The sequence below is a fragment of the Cynocephalus volans genome, chromosome X (genome assembly GCF_027409185.1).
Source record: "Cynocephalus volans isolate mCynVol1 chromosome X, mCynVol1.pri, whole genome shotgun sequence".
In the NCBI taxonomy this organism is placed as follows: Eukaryota; Metazoa; Chordata; class Mammalia; order Dermoptera; family Cynocephalidae; genus Cynocephalus; species Cynocephalus volans.
In genome coordinates, this window is record NC_084478.1 from 143,246 (window position 1) to 168,106 (window position 24,861).

Below are 24,861 nucleotides of genomic sequence, written 5' to 3' on the forward strand. Positions count from 1 at the left end.
ACAGGAGGGTGGCCTGGGGCCCACGCACCGCATGTTGTGACGCGTGTTCCTGCTCTGCTGGCCATGGGGGCCTCCTGTCATGTGGGGATGCATTGGGTTGGGAGCGTCTTGTTGTCTTGTCCGATGAAGGGCAAACTTCACTCCCTGTGGTTGTCATGGTGATGGTTTTACCTGCCGCGCACGCCACGTGGAGCCTGGGGAGCAGGCATGGATAGAGGCAGAGCTGTCTGGGGCATGTCCCTGTGGGAATGTCCAGGCCATTAAACCTCATCTTGGGGCCAGACCATGTGAGCCCCACCCCCTCCATCCCTGGGACGCTGCTGCCCTAGACCCCGTACAGACACCCCTTCCCGCCACGGCCCCACTTTCTTTCAGCCTTGGCTTCTGGGGGCGTGGACCCCCGTGGCTGGGAGCGCCAGGCGAGGAGGGCCCGCCGCGAGCGTGTTGGACCTGGGCTGCGTCCTGCTGCCTGTGAAACGCTTAGCTGGCCTTCTACACCCAGGCCTCCCCCCAATACAGCATGGTGGTGTCTGCAGGTGACACTGCTGCTGTGTCCCCAGGCAGCATCACCATCTGCTGTTACTGTTTGCGAAATGTTGATGGCCTCGTAAACGGACCTGAGTCCACGTAGCATGTCATGTTTGTGTCCCTGGGCTGTGGCTGAAAGAACTATGCTCCTGACTGAAAATCCTTAAATTCTTTATTTGAAAATACAAACGTGATCACATAAAACATTCGTAAACCGCTATACACAGCAAATGAAGGTTACCTTTACATACTTCTGTACATTTATGTAAAAACATCCCAATGTAGGCGCTGCCGGGTTCCCTGCCCACGCCCCGCACGTGGGAGATGCGGGTGTGGCCAGCTGGGCCCGTCCGGAGCTCGTGGAATGTTCATGACGACCCCAGGAGAGAGTGGCGTGCGCCCAGCGCCGAGGAGCAAGCATGTGGCAGAGGACATCACCGTGGCCCTCTCCAGAGCAGCCAGATCCTGGGGTGATCTGCCGGCCAGGACGGGTAAGTCGACACCTCCACTCCAAAAGCTGCAGTGTGGGTGGGGCCCAGGGTGTTAGCACAGGAGCCTGTCCCAATTTACAAGGGACCCTGGGGCCGACGTGCCAGACTGCAGAGTTCTTGAGCCAGCGTCGGCCCCTCAAGGTCAGGTAGGAATCAATCTGCGCCACCAATGACATCTGTGACTAGCGACGTGTAAATAAAAGTTTATCATTCCGTACAAACGCACTTCATCTTCCACAAAAGAGAGCTCAACGATTAAACGGTTTTGTTTTTTACACCAAAACTGGCACCTCTCAGCGGATCACCCTGGCGTGTAGCATGGGCCACCGCACACGATCCCTGGGTGCGTCACAAAGTCTGCAGGTCCTCGTCCCTACAGGCATACTCGTACAGGTCAACAGCACCCAGGGGGGATGGTGTCTCGAAGAAGGGCCTCTGGGACAGCGGGGACCGCAGTGTGCTCAGCTTCTGGTCCACAGGGCTAAGCTCTGTGTCGAATCTGCAAGGAGAGGCATAATGAGGGGACAGCAGGCAGGACAGGGGAGGGCACCTGGATGCACTCACAGCGCGGGGCCCTCTCCTGGGTCGGAGATGTACATTCATGCCCCCCCGCGGGACAGCGCCAGAGTCTTCCCTGAAACACTGCACCACCGTGAAGCCACGTGTGTGGACGCTCAGTGGTGGGGCAGCCTCCCTGAGGATCACCAGCAGAAGGATCCCACCCTTTGGGGTCACATGGGATGGGGTGCTACCCCGGGGTCGGCATAACTGTACACTCAGCATCTCTCTGCAGTGGTGGCAACTGGGTGACACTGTCCCGCAAAGCTTAATGATGGTGCTTCTTTCAGAGCAAACCTCCAAACCGTAAGTGTGTGGCCTGTTTTAAAACTGGACTGGTCTGTCCACACGTGGCCGATCAGATGGTGAGAGCCCACGTGACAGTGAAGATGCTGTTCATAAAAAGTAAGACTCAACTTGGTTTAGGCAAAGTCTTTCAAGACGTATATGCAGGCTGCCCAGGTGATGCCATGACAGTTTGAACAGAATCCTCACCCTGAAGGGACGGTAACACCTCCTTTCTGTTATGGGTGATGACAAGTACTCCCTGCGCCTCTACACTGGAAATGTCCTGACGTCTCTCGGAAACTAGTGAAGCCTCCAACCCTCTAAAGCCCTCCTTCAGGGCTCCTGCCCTGCCCAGTGCCTGGCTCCCCCGGTGGGCCTGAGCCGTACCGTGAAGGAGCAGAAGTGAACTTGGGCAGGGCAGCCACATGGTGACCAGGGCATGGTGACCATGAACCGCACGCTTTGGACTCAAAGCCAGTCATCACTATGGGCAGGGGGACACGGTGGCTGGGCAGGGGACAAGGGGCCTCATCAGGAGGGGAAAGATATGTGGTGGAGAAGAACTTGGGGTGGGCATGGTCATGAGGTGGGGGTCGATACAATAGGGCTACAGCTGCTCTACAAGGTGCAGCAGGGTGAAGGGGACAGACAGCCCAGGAAGGCCACGTGCCCAGCGTGTGTGCATGGGGCGGGGTTAAAACGTGCCTCTGGGACACCTGTGCGTCTGGGCAATCAGAGAGTAACTAGAAGGTATCCTGAGCTGAACACAAGTGAAAACACAAGGCAACCCACGGTGCTGACTGGCACAGAGCAGTCGGTGCCTACTCAGGAGAAATGTCTCCAAGCAGTGACCTCAGCCTCTACCCAAAGAAACTGGAGAAGGTGAGCGGCAGAAAGGAAGGTCACATAGACACCGACAGGACAGGAAACCTAACAGCAGAGCAGAGGGACGGCGCTGCTGGTGCTTTGACAAGATCTAGAATTGATATCCCCCCGGCCATACCAATGCAGAAAAAAGATAAAAGATAAATCAATATGAGGACCACGGGAGGTGGTGATTGGTGTGGATTCTGGAGATATTAACCCTAAAGTCCGGGACTACTATGGCCAATAACACACTTAGGTGAATGGAAGACACAAACCACTCAAGAAGGAAGGGATAACCTAGCCCAGGGTCTGAACTTCTCACAGAAAGACCTCCAGTCCCAGAGGACAAATTCCAAACGGGTGTCTAAGAGTGTAGAAAATGCCAGCTCACCTACAGGTCTGCGGGGAGTAGGGAAGGAGACCTTCAGGGTGACGGAGGCACATGTTATCCCACTGTGGGGTGGCCTCCTGGACACAAATGTATGCTTGAAACGCATAGTTAATAAAGATGGTAAAAAATGAAAACCCTTCCATCAAAGAAAACTCCTGGCCCAGGTGGCATCTCTGGTGAATTCTGCCAAACATTCAGGGAAGAAATAACACGTCCGCCACACGAACTCTGTGGGAAGCGCAAGCTCGTCTCTTCCTGTACAAGGCCGGCAGCCCCGACACTAAAGCCAACGGCAGCCCGAGAACAGACCACGGGTGAGCTTGGCCAGTGTAATCCACTAACCTACAAGAAAGACGTCACAACCGCCCGCGCAGGCTTATCCTGGAAACGGTTCAACTGTCAAAAACCATTTGGTGTAATTCCGTGTGTCATCAGACTGCAGAAAGAAATCATTTCAGCAAATGCATCTGACAGAATTCAGCATCCCTTCGTGACAAAGTCTCAAACTGGGACAGAAGGGGAGGTCCCCAAGCTGAAAGGACGTTTGCAGGAAGCCTCACAGCTGCTTTCCACCTGAGGCCGAGAACAAGGCTGTCCCCATCCCTCCTCCTCCACTTCGCACTGGAGGTTCTGGGCTGGTGCAACAGGCAAAAAAAATAAAATGCAGAGAGCAGAAAGGAAGAAATAAAACCAGCCCACTCAACGTAACTGTCCGTGTAGAAAACCCCCCAAAACCTACTAAAAGCTACTAGAGCTAACAAATGCATTTAATAAAGGTGCAAACAAACACAAGATCGATAAGTGCAAATAAATCATATTTCTACAGCCCAAACAACTGGCCAAAATTATGAACTATTCAAATAGAACTCTCATGAAATACGAAGTTAGTTCAACAAGTCTGTGGAAAATGGAAATAAAGATAAACGAACACTTCCGTGAACTTTTTGAGGACCCCTCGTGCGTGTGAGGTCTGTACAGGGAAAGCTACATGACGATGACAGATGGAGCCAGAGGAGACCTAAGTAAAAGGAGAAACACGCATGTCTGTAGAGCGGGCCACTCGACGTTATGGAGCTGCCACTGTCCCCGCGTGGATGTATTCAGTCATCAGCATCTCATTCAAGCCTTCAGCAGAATGGTTTGTAGTAGACAAGCTTATTTTAAATTTACAACAAAGGCCGAGATCCAGCACGGCCAGCGCAACACAGAAAGAGAAGTGAAGCGCTGACAGGACCTCCTCACCCTGTGGCTGCAGAGTCACTGCATGCTCTACAGCTGGCCACACAGAGGGGGTTGCAGACGGGCACAGACTCCGTGTGGTCACGATGCTGACTCTCACGGCCTACAGACCTACAGACCCACCGTTCCCACAAATGTCTCCATAGGACTTCGCAGAAAGTGATGGTGGGCTGGCCACTGGCTCATCCGGTTAGAGTGTGGTGTGAGAACACCTAGGTCAAGGGTTCGGATCCCTGTACCCACCAGCTGCTTAAAAGAAAAAACTATCCCCCCCTCCCCCCAAACCCTCTAACAAAGAAAACGGACGGGTGCATCTAAAATCCGCACACCCAGACCATCCTGCGCTAGGCCGAGGTTGGAGGCTTCTCACCATGTGACTTTGGTACTCATGATGAGGCTGCGGACTCGACAGTGTTTATTGGGGAACGGACACACGTGGACCTCAGAAGATGAAGGCAGTTTAGAAACGGACTACGCTCACGAGGTCGATGGAGTTTCAACAGCGACACCAAGGCAATTCAGTGGCTTTGCAAAAATGGCACAACTGGACATCCAGATGCAAAAAACTGAGCCTCGATTCACGCCTCACACCCCACAGGAAAATTTACTCAAAACCCATCACAGACCTAAGTGGAAAACGTAAAACAAGACTTGTGAAGAAAGCCTTTGCAGCTGTGGATCAGACAGTGATTTCTTAGACATGACACCAAAGCACGCTCAGAACAAACTGATAAGTGGAGTGCGTGTCATCAGAATTAAGAACATCTCTGAGAGACAATGTCAAGAGAATGAAAAGACACCTATCTGATAAACGAGTTTTTCCCAGAAGCTGTAAAGAACCTTTAACTTAATAAGAACAAGAAACCAAGAAGCCCTTTTGGGTGGTTTGGTGTCTCCAAGGTCCCAGGCGGGAATGGGGCCTGTGACTGGCCACCAGCCCCAGGCAGGCTGCCCACCTCCGACCCTTCGGTGTCAGCCAAGGTGTAAGGACGGACATCATTAGCAAAACACGCCTTGACTCAGTCTCCCGCTTCTCTGCCTCATGTGCAAGAACTGGCAGCAGCTGCGACAGCGACTGGACGCCACAACCCCCACACAGGTGGTCCGCCAGCCACTGGAGTCACCAGCAGAGACAGAGAAAAGAGGACGTCGCTCTCCACAAAGCCCATTCCAGAATGACAGAAGCATCTGCTGCATGATGATTTTGGGGGACCTGATCATCTAGGCAACAAATTAAGAGTAACCAGGAGGAGAGAAGAAATCTAGGGTAGAGGGGGGAGGGAATGGGGGTTGGGGAGAGATTGGGCAAGGGGCATAAAGAATAATTATGATTTGTAACAATACATATGCTAGTAATATTGATTTGATCAACATATCAATGTTCAACCCCCAAAATATGTATAATCAATTTTGACTCAATAGATAAATTAAAAAAAAAACAACAGACTTGCAGCCAGGGTTACGAGATCCCACGCAGGCACTGCAGGACGGGGCTGAGCTGCGCGCTCAGGTGAGGCCAGGACGCCGTGCTGTCTGCCTCCCGTCCTCACCACCTCGTTGCCCTCTGCTCCCACGTCCCAAACTCACCCCTCGTCCCACGGCTCGCCCGCAGCCTCCTCGGCCACCAGGATGTCGTACTCCTCGGCAGCGTACTTCTCCCAGTCTGACAGCTCGGGACCGTCGCTCTCGCTCTCCTGGAGGAAGCACAAGTGTTGCAGGCATGGCACAGGTGGCAGTGGTGAGCCCACGTGCCCTGCCATACTCACCCTGAACAGTGAGACCTGCTCTTTCTGCTCGTGGTCAAGGTACTTCTCGATGTTGAAGAACGTGTCAAAGAAGACATTGGCGAGCTTACACTGCTTCAGGTCGTGGAGCGTGATCTTCCCTGTGGAAGACAGAGCATTTCAAAGACAAAATGAGCCCGGCTGCATGTGCAGAGGTCTGTACTGTGTGTGCTGGCACGTGTGTGATAACCTGCCCTCGAGGAGGCAGCACAGTACTATGTGTTCTGCCACACTCTGACGTGAGAAACAGACATACGAGGTAGTTCTGGGCACGGCCTGAAGCGTGGAAGGCCACGGGCAGGGAGGAGTGCCGTGGGGCCCTGTGTGGCAGGGAGGATGATGGGGTGCAGAGACAGAACAGGGAGATGCAGGCCACCAGGGGGCGTCCCTGGATCTTAGATGACAGGGATCTGCTCCAGGACCCGAGCTCCTCAAGGGGTCATTAAACACGAGTAGAAAATCAGGGTTAGGAAGAACCGGCTGCAGGTGGCCTGTGCCTGCTGCTTCAGAACGATTTCTAAAGTTAAACATTCCCAGACCTGGATTCCAAAACACTGAGCACAAAATGGATGGAGGCAGCAGCTGACAGAAAGTTCCCTACAGACCCTTTGACCTTCAAGGGAGTTTGGGGGGAGTAGGGGTTGAGGCTGGGACATGCCACAGACTGCATCCAGGCCTGGAACCACAGTCCCTCACAAGGGGAGGTACACTCACTCGAGATGTCGCCTCACCCGAATGCCTGCTCACGGTGGGATGTCCCCTCAGCTGGGTGACCCCTCATCCAGGGATGTCCTCCCGGGCATCCCCTCACACTGGATGTCCCCTCACCACAGACACCTCCTCCCCCATGACATCCCCTTGTAGGGGTGTTACCTTCATTCTGGGGCTTGACCAGGTCCAGCATCTGGCAGAGGCAGTCCTCAAAGGGCAGGGCCTCGATGGCCATGCTGTCCAGCCTGCGGCACTGTTCCTCGTAGAAATACTCCAGCTCGAACATGGACAACGCCCCGTCCCCGTCCAGGTCCATGCAGCGGAACCAGTACTCTATGCTGAGACCGCGGCAGGCCTGTCAGCCAGACGGCCAAAGACACCCTTCCCCAGGTGGACCCCACCCGGGTCACCCCCACCAGGCCAACCCTGCCTGGGACTGACCATTGGGCGGGCAGTGCACACGTGGGGTGACTGCTGAGCACACGCTTCCAACTCCTACAAGGAGTTCCCAAACACCTACCTGGTCGGGGTTTTTTTGTCCTCTTCAGAGATCAAAAACCAGACAAAGTCCGCGTAGCTAATCTTGCCTGCCTTCTGTACTTTTCTGCCTCTGGATTCAGGCGCAGCATGCAGACAAAGATGCATGTTGGGGAGAAAAGCATGGAGCAGTGGGGTCCCTTCCAACATGCTCGGGCATGGGCACCCACAGTCCCTCCCCACTTGGTTGCTCCTGCAAGGAGCCTGGGGGTCCTCAAGGGCCAGGGCAGAGGCTCCACCCTTTTCCAGGGACATCTGGAGCAGCCAACTAGTCACTGCCACAGTCCCCGAGGCCTCAGACACTCCTCCTCCGGGGCTTGCTCAGAGGCCAGTGCCTGAGGAGGACACCAACCTGAGGCCTGGGCTGTGCGCCCACCCTTACTTAAGACCTCACCTGACAATGACATGTGTGTCCCCTATATTAGGATCTCGAGTAACAGAGATGAGTATATCACTCTGTATTGAGAACCTTGTGTGAGAGATGCGTGTTCCCCTTTACTTAGGACTGCATGACACACGTGCACTGGCCCTTACATGGGACCTTGAGTGACAGGCGTGTGTCCCCCCTTCTCGTGACCTTGTGTGACAGTCCTGTCAGAACAGCAGCAGCTCACATTAGGGAGGAAATGAGAGAGATCTGGCCTCTTGGAAGTGAACCACTGTAGTCAAAGGAGGGAGTGCTGGGCGGAGGGTGGGCTGTGCATACCTGGTCACGGCTCCCGAGAATATCCTGTCGACCATCCTTGTAGAAATGGCTGCAAAGGAAGAAACGGGCTTGTGAGCAGCCTGCCTGGTGGCCTCAGTCCATGTCACACCCTGCGGGGGAGAGCCTTGGCAGGGTTGGGTCTGAAGTGGAAAGGAGGCCTGGGACTGGGCAGGGGACCTGACGCCCCCTTACAGGCTCCCCCGGTGCTCACTGAGCTTCCAGTCCCGGAGGGTTGAGCCCCAAGTCAAAGCCACAGAGTGAAAAGCCGACCAGGGTTCCGAGACAGGTCTGCGAAGAGCGCAGCAAACGCATGTTCACATCTCATGCTTCGGTGCAAACGCGCTCACCCTGACCTCGACTGTGAACACAGAAGCACCTCACGTAACACCTGACAGACAGGAGGTGAGCGTGAGAAGCGGAGCCTCGGCTGGGGGCCTCCAGTCCAGGCAACACCGCCTGGGCACTGAGACAGCAGACGTTCATCTCTCCAGTCCTGAGGCTGAAGTCTGAGATCAAGGTGTGGCAGGGCTGGTTCCTCCTGAGGCCTCTCTCCTTGGCTTGTAGACCCCGTCTTCTCCCTGTGTCCTCACATGGTTGTCCCTCTGTATCTGTGTCATTTCCTCTTCTTATAGGGACACCAGTGAGATTGGATTGGGCCCCACCCTAGTGATCTCATGTTAACTTAATTATCTATTTAAAGACCCTGTCTCCAAACAGTCATATTTGAGGTCCTGGGGGTTAAGATTTCGACACAGGAATTTTGGGGAACAAAATTTAGTCCACAGTATGATGCCCAGAAGATGGGGAAATAAAGTCTCTTTGCCCACACCCCAGTTCATCCTGCCTCAAAGTCACCCCCATGACAAATGACTGGATGGTGTTATGAGTTGAATGGTATCCCCGCAAAAAGGTATGTCCCCATCCTGATCCCTGGTACTTGAAAACGGTGCCTTATTTGGAAATAGAATCTTTACAGAAGAAATTAAGGATCTCAAGATGAGATCATCAGTTAGGTTATACCCTAAATCTAATAACAGGTGTCCTTAGAAGAGAAAAGACAGAGGAGAAGCCACGTGAAGATGGAGGCAGAGACTGGAGTGATGCGGCCACAAGCCCAGGGATGCCTGGAGCCACCAGGAGCTGGAAGAGGCAGGAAGGATCCTCCCCTGGAGCCTCTGGAGGGCGTGTGGTCCCGCCACTTCTTGACCTCAGACTTCTTCCTCCAGAACTGGGAGAGGGAAGTTTCTGCTGTTGTCAGCTGCCTGGTTTGTGCTAATTTATTCTGGAAACCCTGGGGACTTAGTCCAGCGGACTTGGACCTCTCTAGTCTGCTGATCTTTGGAAACACGCCCTCTGTGGAGCTGCACCAGAGTCAGCCCTGACCAGCACCGCCTTTTCATTTTACGACACAGGATCTGCTACGTGCCTATAAAATCCTCCAGATTTCTCAGGGAGGAGGGTGGACGTGGCATGTGAAAGGGAAGAAACACATTAAAGCATGCTTCGGCCTTCAGAGATCATTCCAGAAGCCCCGTGTGCTGTTCGGATGTGAGGCTGTTAGTGGGTGTGGCAGCAGCTCACAGGGACATGGGAAGTGGGAGCTGGGAGGGGGCTTGACAGTGACAGCGGGCCCCTGGTGCTGGCGTGTTTTCCACCCTGCAGACGGGTATGCTCAGCCGTGTTCTCACTGAAGATGTGGCATAGGGGTCTGTTTGCGGAGCATGATGAATTCAGCGCAGACAAGGTGAGGGGCCGTGTCTGCTTGTGTGTCCACCCACATGTCCCAGGACCATGGTCCCCTGGAGCCAAGTCCCAGGGAGAGCCGCAGAGGGTATGACAGGCCCCGCCCCGCAGAGCTCACATGTGGGGACACTATGGTCAAGGCTGACACACCTGCGGCTGCCTGGGAGGATTTAGGAATACTCTCATGAGCAGCTATCTGAAAAATTACACCCAAAGATGCAGTTTTAAGGTAATGCCGTAGGAAAGTCAAAACCCACGGGCATGTGAATTTTAGCATTTCATATACCTTGAAGTTCTGATTACTCCTAAGGGAAGGTGGGAGCAATATTCTTTTATTAAAAAATACTCATGAACAGTTCCTTTATGCTGAATTTAAATTGTGATTAAACCACTAGTCACATTTTTAGGATCCCATCTATGACGTGAACCACCCTGGAAGCTGGAAACAAAAACTTATTAAAAAGGTATCTCCATGTAACATGCTAATAATGAAAATTCTTAAATTGGATGCTGGTATGGGAGCCACCATGGTGGGTCTCAGGTTCAGCGATCAGCAGTCTCAGGACTGGTGCCAGTGCCCCCTCTACTGGCCGCCTCGCAGAGACCTCGTCCACAGGCACACGAGTGTGGAAGCACAGAGCACTGAGCAGGGGGACATGGGAAGGAGGAGGGGAGGAGGCTGGAAGCCAGGAACTGCAAGGAAGGCCGGAAAGAAAACATTCACCTACTAAGCGGGTTCCAAATGGGCAAGCAGATGTGCACCTGTGTGGACGGGTGTCCACCTGGGTGTGCAGGTGTTCACTGGGGGGCAGTGACTGTGTGCTCAGAGTGAAGGGAAGCCTGTCGAGGAAAGCTAGAGGGCTATACCCAGAGACTCTGCCAAATTAGGGTTTGCCCATCCAGCTTGGCATGAACCTGAAGGGTGGGGGTCCCCAAACTCCTCAGGAACCAACCAAGGCCTGGGGTGGAAGTGGTGTGAGGTACACAGGGCAGGTGAGGATAGGTCAGGTCTTGTGAAGCATCTGTGCTGGGGCTGGGATGCAGAGGGCAGGGGATGCTGGGGACAGGAACCTAGAGCCAGGGCATCTTGATCTGCACCCTGCAGAGCACAGACCCTTCCTCTGCAGAAACCGAGTGTCCCGTACGTCCCTCAGTGCCATGCCACTCTTTGGGAGGGTGGGAGGGGAGATGGGGAGGCTCAGGGCCAGGTGGATATGGGGCTGCAGCCCACCTCAAGGAAGGGAGAGCATCTGTGCTGCGGGGGCTGGGGCCTGGGAGTCCCACAAGTGCACTCACCATGGTCGTTGTGCCGGGCCAGGTCCTGTGCATCAATGAGCAGGTCGTGGTCCGTGTCCAGCTCCCAGAACTTGCAGTAGATGACGTAAAAGTGCTCGTACGAGAAGTACTCAGTCAGCTGGTTGATGTCTGCCTCCTCCTCTAGCAGGGCCACATTCTGGAACATAAACCCACAGACATGAGAGGATGGGCCGTGAGGGGCAAGCCTCTTGCAGGTGGGCTGGCGCCTCAGCCGGGGGACTCCTGTTCCTCAGGGTTCAAGGCTCTGATCCTGAGGCTGGCTGGAGGGTGTGGGTGCCTGGGATGGGGCAGCCCTGTGGGAGGACAGCTAAAGAGGGGGCACCTAGGGGCGGGGCAGCCAAGAGCAGGGCACACCCCACGGCAGCCCCTATGACCCAGGTCAGCTGCCCCCAGCATCACAGAGAAGCGTGAGGGTCTCCTCAGTGCCAACGCAGCCAGCTCGGGGCCCTGACTTGGGCAGTGGGCACCCTGCCGTGAGCATCACAGGCCTGGAGCACGTGAGAGTGGGGTCCATGCCAGGCAGTGGTGTGGGGATGGGAGGACACCCACCCGCCCGCCCCCCGTGGTGGCCTACCTGTAGGAAGGTGCTCCTCCTGAGCTCTGTGCAAGTGATCCTGCCCGACCAGGACCTGTTGACCGTGTAGAATATCCGCTGGATGACCTGCAGGGGGAGGGCCTGTCGGTGCAGCATGTGCAGGGCAGGCATGTGGGGAAAGGACGGGGACCATGCCGCAAGACCCCAGTCGCTGAGAGGGCACGCAGAATGTAGTAGGGGACTCTGAGGACAGCGGAGGGAAGGATGGCCAAGCCCCAGCCCCGGCCCAAGCACAAAGAGGTCTCGACAGGTGGACTGGGGGCTATAGGGAGGGCTGGTGAAGGGGGGGGCTGTCTGCACCCAGGACTCGGCCACACCTGCAATACACTAGGCTAGGTGTGTTCAAGGTAGGACATGCCCAAGCCACGCACTGACTGCACATGGGTGAGTGCCCCAGACAGGAACTCCAGAGAGGCTGGGAGTGCACGTGAGAGTGGAACGTCACTGACAGCCTGCTTGGAAATGCCCGGAACACTCAACTGACCAGTGCATAGAAAAGCGTAAACATGACTGCAGCACCGGGCACCTCGCCTGCCTGCACAGCCAGCCTGATGCTGCTGACCTGGCTCAGCTCTGGTCCCACAATGATGATGCTCTAACCCGTCCTCATCCTCACATACCACCTCACCAGTCCCCATCACAGGACGTCCTGACACATGTCTTCTCAAGACGTACCTCCCCCACCTTACCGAGTCCTCCCCAGAGGGCAGACACACCTTTGCCTCCCACAGCGATGAGAGTCGTCCCCACAGGGCAGATGTGCCCTCAGCACCCACGTCCCTGAGATCCCCTCCCTGCAAAGCCTACGGTGACCTGTCGACACCGTCTTTACCCATGCCCTCAGGAGCTTGAGGCAGAAGGACGCCTGGCCATGGAGGATGTTAAGGTATGAACGAGGCCAGTGCAAAGGCATCTGACAAACTACTCTCTTTCTAAAGCTGCTCTTCTGTGACTGGATGCCATGGGGTGCCCAAGTGGGCTGTCTCCAGACCAATGTGTCTGTCCTGTGGGCAGCCCTGTGATGTCACGTGGATGGCAGGAATGTTGCTGCCCCTCCGAAGGTGACTGTAACAGGCCTGTGCCCAAGGAGCGCACGAGGTTTTGTTTTTTCCTTTGTGTTGTTTTGGTTTTCGGAGGTAGCAGACGTGATACTGAAAATGCTGGAGCGGTTATGGTGCTCACAGCCGTTGCTGGTGTGTGTGACTCTTAACGGTGCTAGTGAAGCTGGGAGCGGGAAAGGTCCCGGTGAGCAGCACACTCCGAAGCCAGCGGCGGCCCAGTCTCAGAGGTGATGTTACAAAAGTTTTGTTTTACTCTCTGCGTTTTCTCACGTGTCTACAGCAGAATGTGACCTGTGGTTAGAGCTGGAGCTGGGTTACCCAGGAGCACCAGCAGTCAGAGGTAAGAGCCGCCATCACCGTGTCACAGCAGCCGGGCACAGGCCTGTCACCGGGAGATGGACGCTTCTCATTCTCAGACTCAGTGAACCCCAGGAGCAAACCACCTGAACACCACAGAAGTTCTCCAGGCCAGATGAGGCCAAGAGACCTCCAGCCCTTTGCTGCGATATTAACCTTCCCGCACAGAGAAGCTCCGGGCCGCCGGGGACCAGACAGAGGCTCGTGCACACGCTCACGGCTGGTCCTCACTGATGGGGCCAACGCGTTTCAGCGTCTCGCTCACTGCCTGCCTGCTAACTCAGCCGAGCCTTAAGCTGTGTCTCTACTGTCCAGAGAGCACCGAGGTGTTTCTCTGGGGTCGTTCAGCACAGCAGCCGACCTCCCGACATGTTGCACCTGCTAGGGAGCTGTGTCCCCAGGGCAGGCAGTGGTCTGCACACGGAGGCTCTGGGAAGACTCGCCCAAGGAATGGGCAGATGCGTTCTCTTAAACTGACAGATCTCAGCATGAACATCCCAAAGTGAACCCCTTACTGCTCAGGAAGGACGACCCGCTTACCTTCTAAACATGCCCTGACCTGTCCTGACGCTTGCTGGAGTGTGACCCCCAGCGTGTATGTAGAGCTGCCCGCTCTGTGCATGGTAAAGAGGTCCACCTCTCAATGCTCAGGTAAACCGCACAAAGAGAAAGTGCTAATATCTTATTTTACAGATGAGGAAAACGGGGTCTGTGAAAGGATCTTCGTTACAAGTACAGCCGGGCCTCCAGGAAGGCAAAGAAAAACAAAGCCTTTTGGGAATGCCTGTGGTGTCGGCGTCAGGAGGGCCGTCCATGCTTAGGGGACTCACCGTGGTGATGTAGCGGGAGTGGAACTCTGACGCCTCCTTCAGGAAGGACAGGCCTGGGTGGGTGTTCACCACGTCCTGTACCCACAGGGAGAAGACACGAGCACTGAGGACGCGCAGCTCACCGGAGCTGCACACGCGAGACCACCCGCCCTCAAGGGCTGTGCGAGAGAAGCTACGTTCACAAAACACTCAAAGTCACACAGTTCTGTACGTGAAGTAGCACGACGACACCTACACGCTGGAAAATCACAGGAAGCTTCAGTTTAAATCAGAGTATCAATATATAACCTTTCCAGACGAAGAGTATCTTGTCAAGTTTAAAAACACAAGGACCAACATGACGTCTGACGGAAGTAAAGAGCTACGACAGCACATACTGCGAATTGCTTCTACTCAAGTGCACTCACTGGTAGTTCACATAACTCAGGACGTTTCCAAAACAGCTAGTAACGTTCACCTTTGAACCACCTTTACCAGGAGTGTAATGCACTGAACTATTCTAAAAGGAACTGGAATAGGGTCTGGAAGACCAGTGTTCTGCAACGCTGTCACCTGTTTTGTGTGGAGAATGATGTGCCCAATGACTGCACGGCCCTCAACTTGGTGGCTGCACGGTCAGCAGGTTGAGCACGCTGCAAGTGCTACTGTGCCTGCTGTCAGCACACGCTCGAGGTTGCCGCTGACTGCGCGTAAGGCTGGTGGGAGGCAGCACCCGAGGGACTCCAAGCCAGTGTGTGTTGCACACAGGCACTCACCTGTAAAAAGGGGACAAAGTCTTCCTGCACCAGGTAGTTGCAGCCAGGATTCATGAGCAGGTGGACAAACTTGGCAGCGTCGTCATGACAGGTCTGGAGGATTCTAGAACGACACGAGTGGACTTTTGAACTGTCCTCACACACACGGGCGTCCACATGGCAGAAAGACAAAGCATGAGCAAGAGAGAGGCCTATGAGCAAACACATCAGAACGCCCAGGCCAGGGACGCGCGTCTGGAGTGTCAGTGTCCTTCCCTTGCCAATGCGGCCACAGGAGGACAGGCCCAGCCACTGGCTACAAGGACCCGGGGATGCCCCTGACCATCCAACACCCGCTCCCTCTGCCCAGGCCCTGGACTTACTTTCTCCACATGGCGACAAACTTGTGGACGGACACACAGCCTGTGCGCTCCCCACCAGCACCGCAGAAGAGTGGCCCCTTCCAGTAGAGCGGACAGCCGCAGGCCTGCGCGCAAGAGGGCAGAGAGAGCAGTCAGTGAGTTCCAGACACTCCATTGCCCCCGCTCCACATGGGGGGCTTGGACAGAGTGAATCGCTGCAGCAGAAAGACAAACTGCGACCTTCAACTCGCAGCACCATGGAGGCAAGCGCCACTGTGTCCACGAAACACAACGGCCCAGGGCGTGTGCTTAGCAGCTGAGGATCGGGTGGCTCAGGAGCAGAGTGCACAGGGACCAGAGTCAGGATTCAGCACCTACAAAAGACGGTAACTGGCAGAGCCTCAGTCTGGGAATCAAGCAGCAAAGTTCCAGTAACCCACGAGTGAAAGAATAAATGACTCTGTGACTTAGGAAATGATTTGAAGGCAATGATACTGAAAACATCACACGTCAAAACCCGTGGCTTGCACCTAAGCCAATGAGAGCGGCAGATTTACAGCTTTAAATATGTATGATGGAAAGAAGGCTGAGGATCAGTGACCTGGGCCTCCATCTCAAAGAGGAAGGAAGGAAACTTTGAAGGGCAGTTAAGAAAGGGAAAAAATAAACGTTTAACAGAAAATCAATAAAATCAAACCTCAATGATTTGAAAAGATTTTTTAAAATTAACACTTAGCAAAAGTCTTCAAGAACAAAAGAAAAAAACCACAAATTACCAATGTCAGGTGACACTACAGACCCCATAAACAATGGAGAGACAGTCAGTGGGTATTCGTGCTTAACTCTATGCCAATAGATTGGACAACTCTGGTGAAACTGACAAATTCCTTGCTTAACCCTTCTAACCAAAACTTACATGAGAATAGAAAATCTGAACAGTCCTACATTTCTTCAAGAAATTAAATCCCAAAATAAAAACTTTCCCACCAAGAAAACTCCAGACCCAGAAGGCTTCACTGGTGAATTCTACCAAACATTTCAGGAAACAGTCATATACAAACCCTTCCAGAGAATAAAAATAAGAAACATTTCCAAATTCTTGGTATGAAACCAGCAAAACCTGAATACCAAAACCTGTCAAGGACACAAGAGAAATTATAGGCCTACTACCTCTCATGAACACAGGTGCAAAAAATCCTACACAAAATGCATATTAGCAAATTGAAGTCAGCAATATTAAAGAATTCAAAATAATAATAATAATAAATAGACCAGGAATAAAAAGGAAACACCTTTATTCTAACAAAGGGTACGATGGTCTGAATGTTTGTGTCCCCCCAAATTCCTACGTTGAAATTCTTACCCCCAAGGGGATGGTGTTAGGAGGTGGGGCCTTTGGGAGGTGATGACGTCATGAGGTTGGAGCTTCATGAATGGGATTAGTGTCCTTATAAAAGAGACCTCAGAGAGCTCCCTCACCCCTTCCACCATGTGAGGACACACCTAGAAGGTGCCGTCTATGAACCAGGAAGCAGGTCCTCACCAGACACTGACTCTGCCACACCTTGATTTTGGACTTTCAACCTCCAGAGCTGATAGAAACACATGTCTGTTGTTTATAAGCCGCCCTGTCTATGGTTTTCTTTTATAGCAGCTGAACAAACTAAGATACAGAGTATCTACAAACACCGTCAGACAGTCAGACACAATGTGACACATCAGCATGTCCTCCCTGTGTGGGGACAAGAGGAGGACCCAGCACTGTGCTGGAGGGCCTAGCCAGCACAGCAGGCCAGAGGAAGAAGTGAAAGGTCCAGACATGGGAAAGGGAGAGGCAGGACTGTCATAATTCACAAAGCACATGATACGAGGTGCAAACACTAGTATTAATAAATAACTTTAGCAACATGGCTGGATCTTAGGAAAATAAGCAAAAACTCAATTAAATTTTCAATACACTGGCAACACTCGGAAAATGAATCTATCCAGTGAACTGAAAAACAAATCTCACTAAAACATGCAAGATCTCTACAAAGCAAACTACAAAACATTGCTGGGAGAGGTAAAGACGACCCCAGAGAGTGGGAACACGCCTCAGTCCTGGATCTGAGGACTGCACCTTGTTAAAACATCAGTTATTCACCCCAAATGATCTACAGATTCAACACAATCCCAATCCACATCCAGCAGAGGTTTTACTGTTATTGTTTTGGAGGTTTTTTGGGTAGAAATTGGCAAGTTCATTTTAAAACTTATAAGGAAAATGCAAAAGAATTTGTGCAGTGGGGGACCAAATTGCAGATTTCTTAAACAAAACACATAATCCATTAACCCCAAAGGAACAGTCTGGTAAGCTGGACTACTTTACATTAAGAACTTCAGTTCACTGAAGGACATCACTAGGAGGAGGGAAAGACCAGTCCTAGATTGGGAAAAAGTATTTGCAATGCGTATTTCTGACAAAGCACTTGTAATGCACTCCTAACAAATCAGTAAGAAAAAGGCAGATGCCACAACAGAGCCACAGAACCCAACAGGCCCTGCAAAGCAGTGTCCACACCCCCAGGACACACACGGAGGTGGGCCAGCATCACGCACAAGGATGGCACAAACACCAGGCATGGTGAGATGTCAACATGAACACCTACATGATCAGCTAAACTAAAAGGACTCAAAATGCCAGCTGGAGGCAAGCACGCCAGGCAACTGTAAGTCCCCACACCGCTGGTGGGGCTGGAAGCGGTGCAGCTGCCTGGGAAAGCTGCCAGCAGGATCCACAAAGGTGGCTGAGCAGCATAGATCCTGCAGCCTGGGAGCTGTCCTGCAGGAAACACCCACAGGGAGAGGCTCATGCCCAGGAGAGCTGTGCAGATGGGAATGTTCCAGTAGCTTTACTCACAACAGCCCCACGATGGAGACACCCACGTGTCCACGAGCAGAGAGAGGACTGATACATGAACTGGTAGATTCAGACCAAGAGATGTAGGTGACCACAAAGGGGTACATGAGGAAGGGGGGTGGGAAGACAGCTTCCAGACACACAGTAGAATCTGAGGAGGCAATGCTGGGCTGGGGAAGACTAATATGGAAGATGCCCACGGGGGGATCCAGGAAGAGCGGCCCATGATGGAGTCAGATGCGGTTACCTGGAGGGGGTCGCTTGAGAGAGAGCAAGGAAGGAGCTGGGGTACCGAGAGCACTGAGTACCTTGCTGGGTGCTGGTGACGTGTGTGTGTGTGAACACTCGCCAGACTTCAGATGTGGGGGATGGCCCTGCCCTGTCTTGTGGCTGGTGCAGATTCAGGACTCCATGTGTGTGTCCTCAGCAGAGATGTGCACACCTCATCTGTAAGTATCTGTGCTCCTGACTGCACGGGAGTGATGCCTCAGTTAATGAGTTCTGAGAACAAAATGGCAAGGCTCAGGGTCAAGTCTATGCCATCCTATAGGCCACCTGGCAGGTTAATCACAACCTTCACCGCAGAGATTCAGAGTTTAAGAAAAGTGCCTCTGACGTAAATCACCTCTCATGACTTTTTAAAAATATTCCCTGAATGGGGATGCTTACCTCTAAAATGGAAAAGATACAAACAAAAATAGTTTTTAAGAAATATTATAAAATTGTCATAAAAAGATTCTAACTTTTACAGCCTTTTATCATTTACATACGGTAAGAGTCACTCTGCAAAGCCAGACAAAGGCAGAGTTGTGTGCTGCCTACACAGGACAGGGAACACCGTCACCCCAGCAACACCCTCGGAGGCCCCTTTGTGGCCAACCCCTCCCCTGCCCCGATGTCCTCCTCGGCGTCCCTCTGGTTTTGCCTTTTGTGGAATGTCACATAAACGTAATCGCAGGCCTGCAGCTTTTAGGTGCGGCTTCTTTTACTCATCTGTGCTGTGCTGTGTATCGACAGTCTTTCTTTTTATTGCTGGGCTGTATTCCATGATGGATCTGTTGATCTCAGGCAAAGTAGCTTTCTGAGCAAGAAATATTACCAGGGACACAAAGGACCCTGTCGTGATGATAAAGGGGTCGATTCACGAAGAGGACACAAAGGTCCTAAACGTGCACTCACTCACTAACAGAGGCACAAGGCACAGGATGCCAAACTACAGCTCCAGGAGGGGAGAGAGGAAAACCCACAGTTACAGGTGGTGAGTTCAGCAGCTCTGTCTTAACTGCTAGAGCAAGTAGAAAATCTGCAGGAAAGTAAAGATTTGAAACTGTGCTCAAACTACTTGGGCAAAGTGACATTCAGAAGCAGAATAAATCTTCATCTCCATACATGAAAAAAGCACTGGACAAATTTCAACAAGCATTCATGATACAGAAAAGATAAAAAAGACTCTCAACAAACTAGGAACAGAAGGGAAAGTCCTCCACTTGTCAAATTGTTTTTATTAGAAGATGACATGACTATGTCTTAGAAACTCTTATAGAATCTAAAAAGAACTAGCAGAAGAAATAAGGGAGTTTAGTTAGGTTACAAGATACAAAGTCAGTATATAAAAATCAACAGTATTTCCAATACTCACAAAAATAATCATAAATTGAAATAAAAATTCCATTTACAATATCATTGAAAATATGAAATATTTGGGTATAAATTTGATAAAAGATGAACAAGACCTACATATAGAAAAACTACAAAATAGTAGTGAGAAAACTTAAAAATGATTTGAACAAAGGGAGACACACCATGCTCGTAAGTCAGAAGACGCAACATGGTGAAGATGTCAGTTCTTCCCAAGTTGATCTATCAAGTCAACACAGTCCCAGCCCAAACCCCAGAAGACAGTTTTTGTAGAAACGGAGAAAACGATTCTAAAACTCATATGGTGAGGATGTAAAATGGGGCAACCACTGTGGAAAACAATCTGAGGGTTCCCAGAACAGAAAAAAATAGAATGACTGTATGATCCAGCAATCCCACTGCTGGGTGCAAATCCCCGAGGAACTAAGATCTTTGGGGGCTGGAAGAGACATCTGCACTCCCATGTTCACTGCAGCACTATTCACAACAGCCATGACATGGGATCAGCCCAAATGTCCATCAACAGACAGGTGGATAAGGAAAGTGCGGCGTGCCACACAATGGATTATTCAGTCTTAGAAAAAAAAAAAAAGGAAATCCTGCCACATGCAATGACACAGATGAGCGTGTAGGACATTCTGCCGAGGGAAATAAGCACAGACAGACAAACATGGCATGATTCCACCTACACAACGAATCTAAAATTGTCAAACTCACAGAAGCAGAAACAGAGTGGTGGGTGCCAGGAGCTGGCAGGTGAAAGAAATGGGGGTGGTTGTTCAATGGGTAAGAAGTTTCTGCTGTGCCTGATGAAAAGTTCTAGAGATCTGCTGTACAACACAGTGCGTACAGTTAACAGTGCTGCACCGTGCACTTAGAATTTGTTTATAGAGTAGACATGAAGTAAATGTTCTTACACACATGCACACGTGCACAAGCAGAGGGACATGAGGAAGCTTGTGGAGGTGATGGATGTTTATCACCTTGACTGTGGTGATTGGTGTCACGGACGAGTTTATGTGTATGTCCAAACTCATCAAACTGTACACATTAAATATGTGCAGGTATTTGTATATCAATCATACCTCAAAAAAGCTGTAAAAAGTAAAAATAATATTCACATAGAAATGGCAAAAAACTACAAAAGCCATACCACTTTTGAAGAAAGAAGGGAGACTGACACTATCTGAAATCAACACTTGTTAAGAAGCTACTGTGATCCAGACGGTGTCGTGCTGGTGTGGCAGACAGACATACACAGCAGAGAACACAACAGAGGGCCCAGAAATTGACTAACACACCTACAGTAAATACATGTTTGAAGATGGTGCCGAAGCAAGTTGATGGGAGAAGGATAAACTTCTCAAAAAGTGGTTCTGGAACCACCGAGTGGCCACATGCAAAAAATGTACCATGGGTCTTATGTCACACCACATGCAAAAAATTTACTCAGAAGGGAGCACAGATCTAACTCAGGTAACTTATAAGCCTTCTAGAAGAAAATACAAGAGAAAAGTCTCAGTAGCCTTGGGTTTGCTGATATTTCTAACTAACATGGGATACAAATGCATAAAATATGAGAAAAAAATGTGAAAACTTGACTTTGTCAAAATTAAAAACTCCTGCAATTCCAAATACACTCTTGAGAGAAGGAAGAAACAAGCCACAGACTGGGGGAAAACATCCGCAATGTATACGTCTGACAAGGACTTGTATCTAGACTGTGTAAAAAGCATGCATAACTGAGTAATAAGAAAACAACCCAACTTTTAAAATGGCAAATGATTCGAATAGCTGTGTCACTGAAGAAGATTCACGGTGGCCAATGAGCACATGAAAAGATGCTCAATATTGTTAGTCATCAGAAAAATGCAAATTAAAACAACAAGACACATACCCGTTAGGATGGCTGAAATCAAAGATTGATCATAGCAAGTGCTGGTGAGGACGTGCAGCAAAAGTGGAAGCCACATATTGCTAGCAGGAATGTGAGATGGAGCAGCCACTGCGGAAAAGAGTCTGCAGGCTCCTCAGTAAGTTAAACACGCAATTACCATATGACGCAGCAGTTCCACTCCTAGGTGTGTGTGTACCTACGTACATGCCCTCAAAATAACTGAAAACAGGAACTCAAACAAATTCTTGTACACTGACGTTCACAGCAGCACTATACACAATGGCCGAGAGGTGGAAACTGAGCATCCATGAGTGGACGAAGAGATAAGCACAACGTGATCTACGCATGCAAACGATTCCCACTCAGCCAGAAAAAGGAATAAAGCCCTGATACGTGTTACAACTTGGATGAACCTTGAAAACATTATGCTAAATGAAAGAAAACAAACATAAAAGGTCATTTGTTGTATGATTACATTTACATACAAAATCCAGAAGAGGCAGATACATAGAGACAGAAAGTGGACTAGTAATTGTCAGGGCCTGGGGAGGGAAAACGGGAAGGGACTACTTAATGAGGAGGTGATGATTGTGTTCCCGAAGTAGACAGAGGTGGTGGTCATGCAACACTGTACAAATAATAAATGCCTCTGAATTATATATTTACAAATGGTTAAAAGGGTGAAATCTGTTATATGAATTCCACAATAAAAAAGTGCCTGCTGTATGACTCGGTTTATATACTTGTAAAATTCTAGAAAATTCAAGCAATCTGTAAGTGACAGCGGAGCAGTGGCACCCTGGGTGTGGGGGTGCATTAGGAATAGCCTGTGAGGCTCAGGGAGGCTGGAGGTGTTTAGTGTCTTGATGGTGTCGATGCGTCATGGGTGTACGTGCACATCAAAGCTCATTAAATTGCACGCTTTAAACATGAGGCATTAATCCCATATCAAGTATTCCTCAAGAAAGTTGCCAAAAAAAACAAACTATACGCTAATGAAAAATAATCATATATACATTAGGGAAGTGAAAAACGCCTCTACGCCCGTGGTCAAAGGCTAAAACTGAAGCATCAGCAGCAAGTGCTGGTGAGGTCACAGAGCCACTGGTGTGGTCGTCCCCTAGGCTGGACATGCACAGTGCACACCACTCTGCAAAACACTCTCACAGTTTCTCATCAAATTAAACACCTGGCCACCAGAGGAGCCAGCAGCTCGACTGAGGGATTTATCTCCTCAGAGAAATGCAAGTGTGCACACAAACCTAGCGATGAAACACATACGGCAGCTTTACTGATGAGAGACAGAAACTGCAAACCACCAGATGATTTTCAACCAGTCAGTAGACGAGCTATGCTACAGGCACATGATGGAACAACACTTCTCAGCACTACAAAGGAACCAGCCAGTGATCAACACAGTGACACTGAGGCATCTCACAATGACCACGCCATGTGACTTCATCATTCCACAGTGCACACAGTCAAAATGTCACACTGTACCCCATACGTGCAATTATTACTTGTCAATTAAAAACAAAATTAGAAATTAAAAAAATATATACTACGTGAAAGAAGTCAAAAACCAAAGACACCATACTGAATGGTTCCATTCAGGTGAAATTCTCGAAGAGGCAAAACCACACAAGGGAGAGCAGGTCTGTGGCAGAGCTTGGCTGGGAGTAAAGGTTGTGGGGGAGACTGACCAAGGAGGGGCAGGGTGTCTGGGGGTGACGAAGCACTGCCTGTCCCGACTGTGGCAGTGGACAGAGGTGCGAGCCACATTCTTGAAACTGGTGAGTCTTAGTGTATGTAAATTATATCCTAATGAACCTGACAAAAGCACTGAATCCAAGAAGATAGAAACACATGGCCAAACAGAAGTAGAAGAAAGTGACAAAGACAGCAGAAGTTCATGAGAGAGACAAAGAATTAAAGAATAATCCATAAAGCTGACAGATGCTTATCTGAAAAAAAGGTAACATAAATTAAACTCTAGCATGACCAATCAGGAAAGGAAGCAGAAATAATCCTGTCAAGAGAAAGAGTCATAGATGTAGATACGATAAAGGTTTCAAAATTTTACAAGAAAACAAGGAAAAGCTTTAGGGTAATAAATTTATAAGTCACGCAAAAAAATCATAAAACAATTTACCAAAAAAATGATTGCAATCCAGACCCAGAAATTAAAATTCTGATAGCCACCAATATTTAAAGGAACGAGCAGTCAAAGAGAAAAGTGTGTTTTCCTGTGATAGGCAACAGCCCAGTGAGGGTGGAATTCTGGTGGAGGTTATGGAGCAGAAAATCTTCCTTCTCAAACAGTTTCAGACAGAACACTGAGGAATAAAAACGGTGAAGGAAATAAAACAACCTATTTCATTAGCCTCGACTCACAAACTGGACAATAACAACTAGGTAAGTTGGGAGTGTATGGACCTTGCTGAACAGCCGTGGTTAAAACTCCAGAGATACAACCTTACAGAGCAGTGGCCTCACTCGTAAGAGAGGTGTGAACTGACCGTGCCCAAGACACGACTTCTCGATGACACACCTGCGGGAAGGGACCACAGGCCCCTCACCACCTCTTTCACATGCTGTCAGTGACAATCCAAAATAGCAGTCCTTGTGGTGGGAATCTGATATACCTGGCAAAACCACCTGTGCATTCACTCTGTGATCTGGTAACCTGCTCACAGAAAGCTCCCCAGAGATACACAGACACGCATGAAATGCACACAACAAGCTGTCTACCCCAGCACCACTGCAACAAGCCAAAGCCCTTCAGTGGGCGAGAGCTCCGTGTAGACCATGGGCCATCCACACTGTGGAGTTCTATGCAGTTGTGAAAAGGAACTGGAAACATTCTGTCTACAGCCAAAGTGTTCAGGTACCATGGCTTAGTTAAATAAAAGAAGTTCACTAACAGGTTCACATTTCCACCGTGTCATCACATTAAGTGTGAATGACGGCATGAAGTAGCCACACCCCTGCCAGCTCCTCAGTCCACCTCAGGACTGGCTGTGACTGGATTGTCTTACTCCATTTCTGCTGTTTATAACAGAATATGGAAACTGGATAATTTATAAAGAAATAAAATTTATTTCTTATACTTTGGAGGCTGGGAAGTCCAAGGTCCAGGAAACACATCTGGTGAGGGCCTTGTTCTTGGTGGTGACTCAACAGCAACCAGGGTGTCACACGATGAGAGAATGGGCTGAGCAGGAGAGCCGACCCGCTCACTGCTCTCCTTATAAATCCATCAGAACCATGCCCATGACTCCATGCATGGATCAGTCCAGTCACAGGAACATGGTCCTCACAATCCAAT

General features: G+C 50.6%; 1 protein-coding gene across 3 annotated transcripts in view; it reads right to left on the minus strand.

The window, feature by feature from the left end:
• Positions 1–682: 682 nt before the first annotated feature.
• PPP2R3B (protein phosphatase 2 regulatory subunit B''beta) overlaps positions 683–24,861 on the minus strand; it is a 61,583-nt gene continuing 37,404 nt past the window's right edge. For 2 of the 3 annotated variants that reach the window (XM_063083130.1, XM_063083132.1), the window contains exons 3-13: positions 15,121–15,224; positions 14,759–14,861; positions 14,004–14,078; positions 11,735–11,836; positions 11,140–11,296; positions 8,101–8,149; positions 7,378–7,467; positions 7,020–7,195; positions 6,129–6,247; positions 5,950–6,056; positions 683–1,518 (exon numbers count right to left, since the gene is read on the minus strand). In XM_063083130.1, coding sequence (XP_062939200.1) covers positions 1,368–1,518; positions 5,950–6,056; positions 6,129–6,247; positions 7,020–7,195; positions 7,378–7,467; positions 8,101–8,149; positions 11,140–11,296; positions 11,735–11,836; positions 14,004–14,078; positions 14,759–14,861; positions 15,121–15,224 — 1,233 coding nt within the window. In that variant the 3' untranslated portion in view covers positions 683–1,367. The remainder of the gene's footprint in view (positions 1,519–5,949; positions 6,057–6,128; positions 6,248–7,019; positions 7,196–7,377; positions 7,468–8,100; positions 8,150–11,139; positions 11,297–11,734; positions 11,837–14,003; positions 14,079–14,758; positions 14,862–15,120; positions 15,225–24,861) is intronic. The other variant, XM_063083131.1, reaches the window with a different exon arrangement.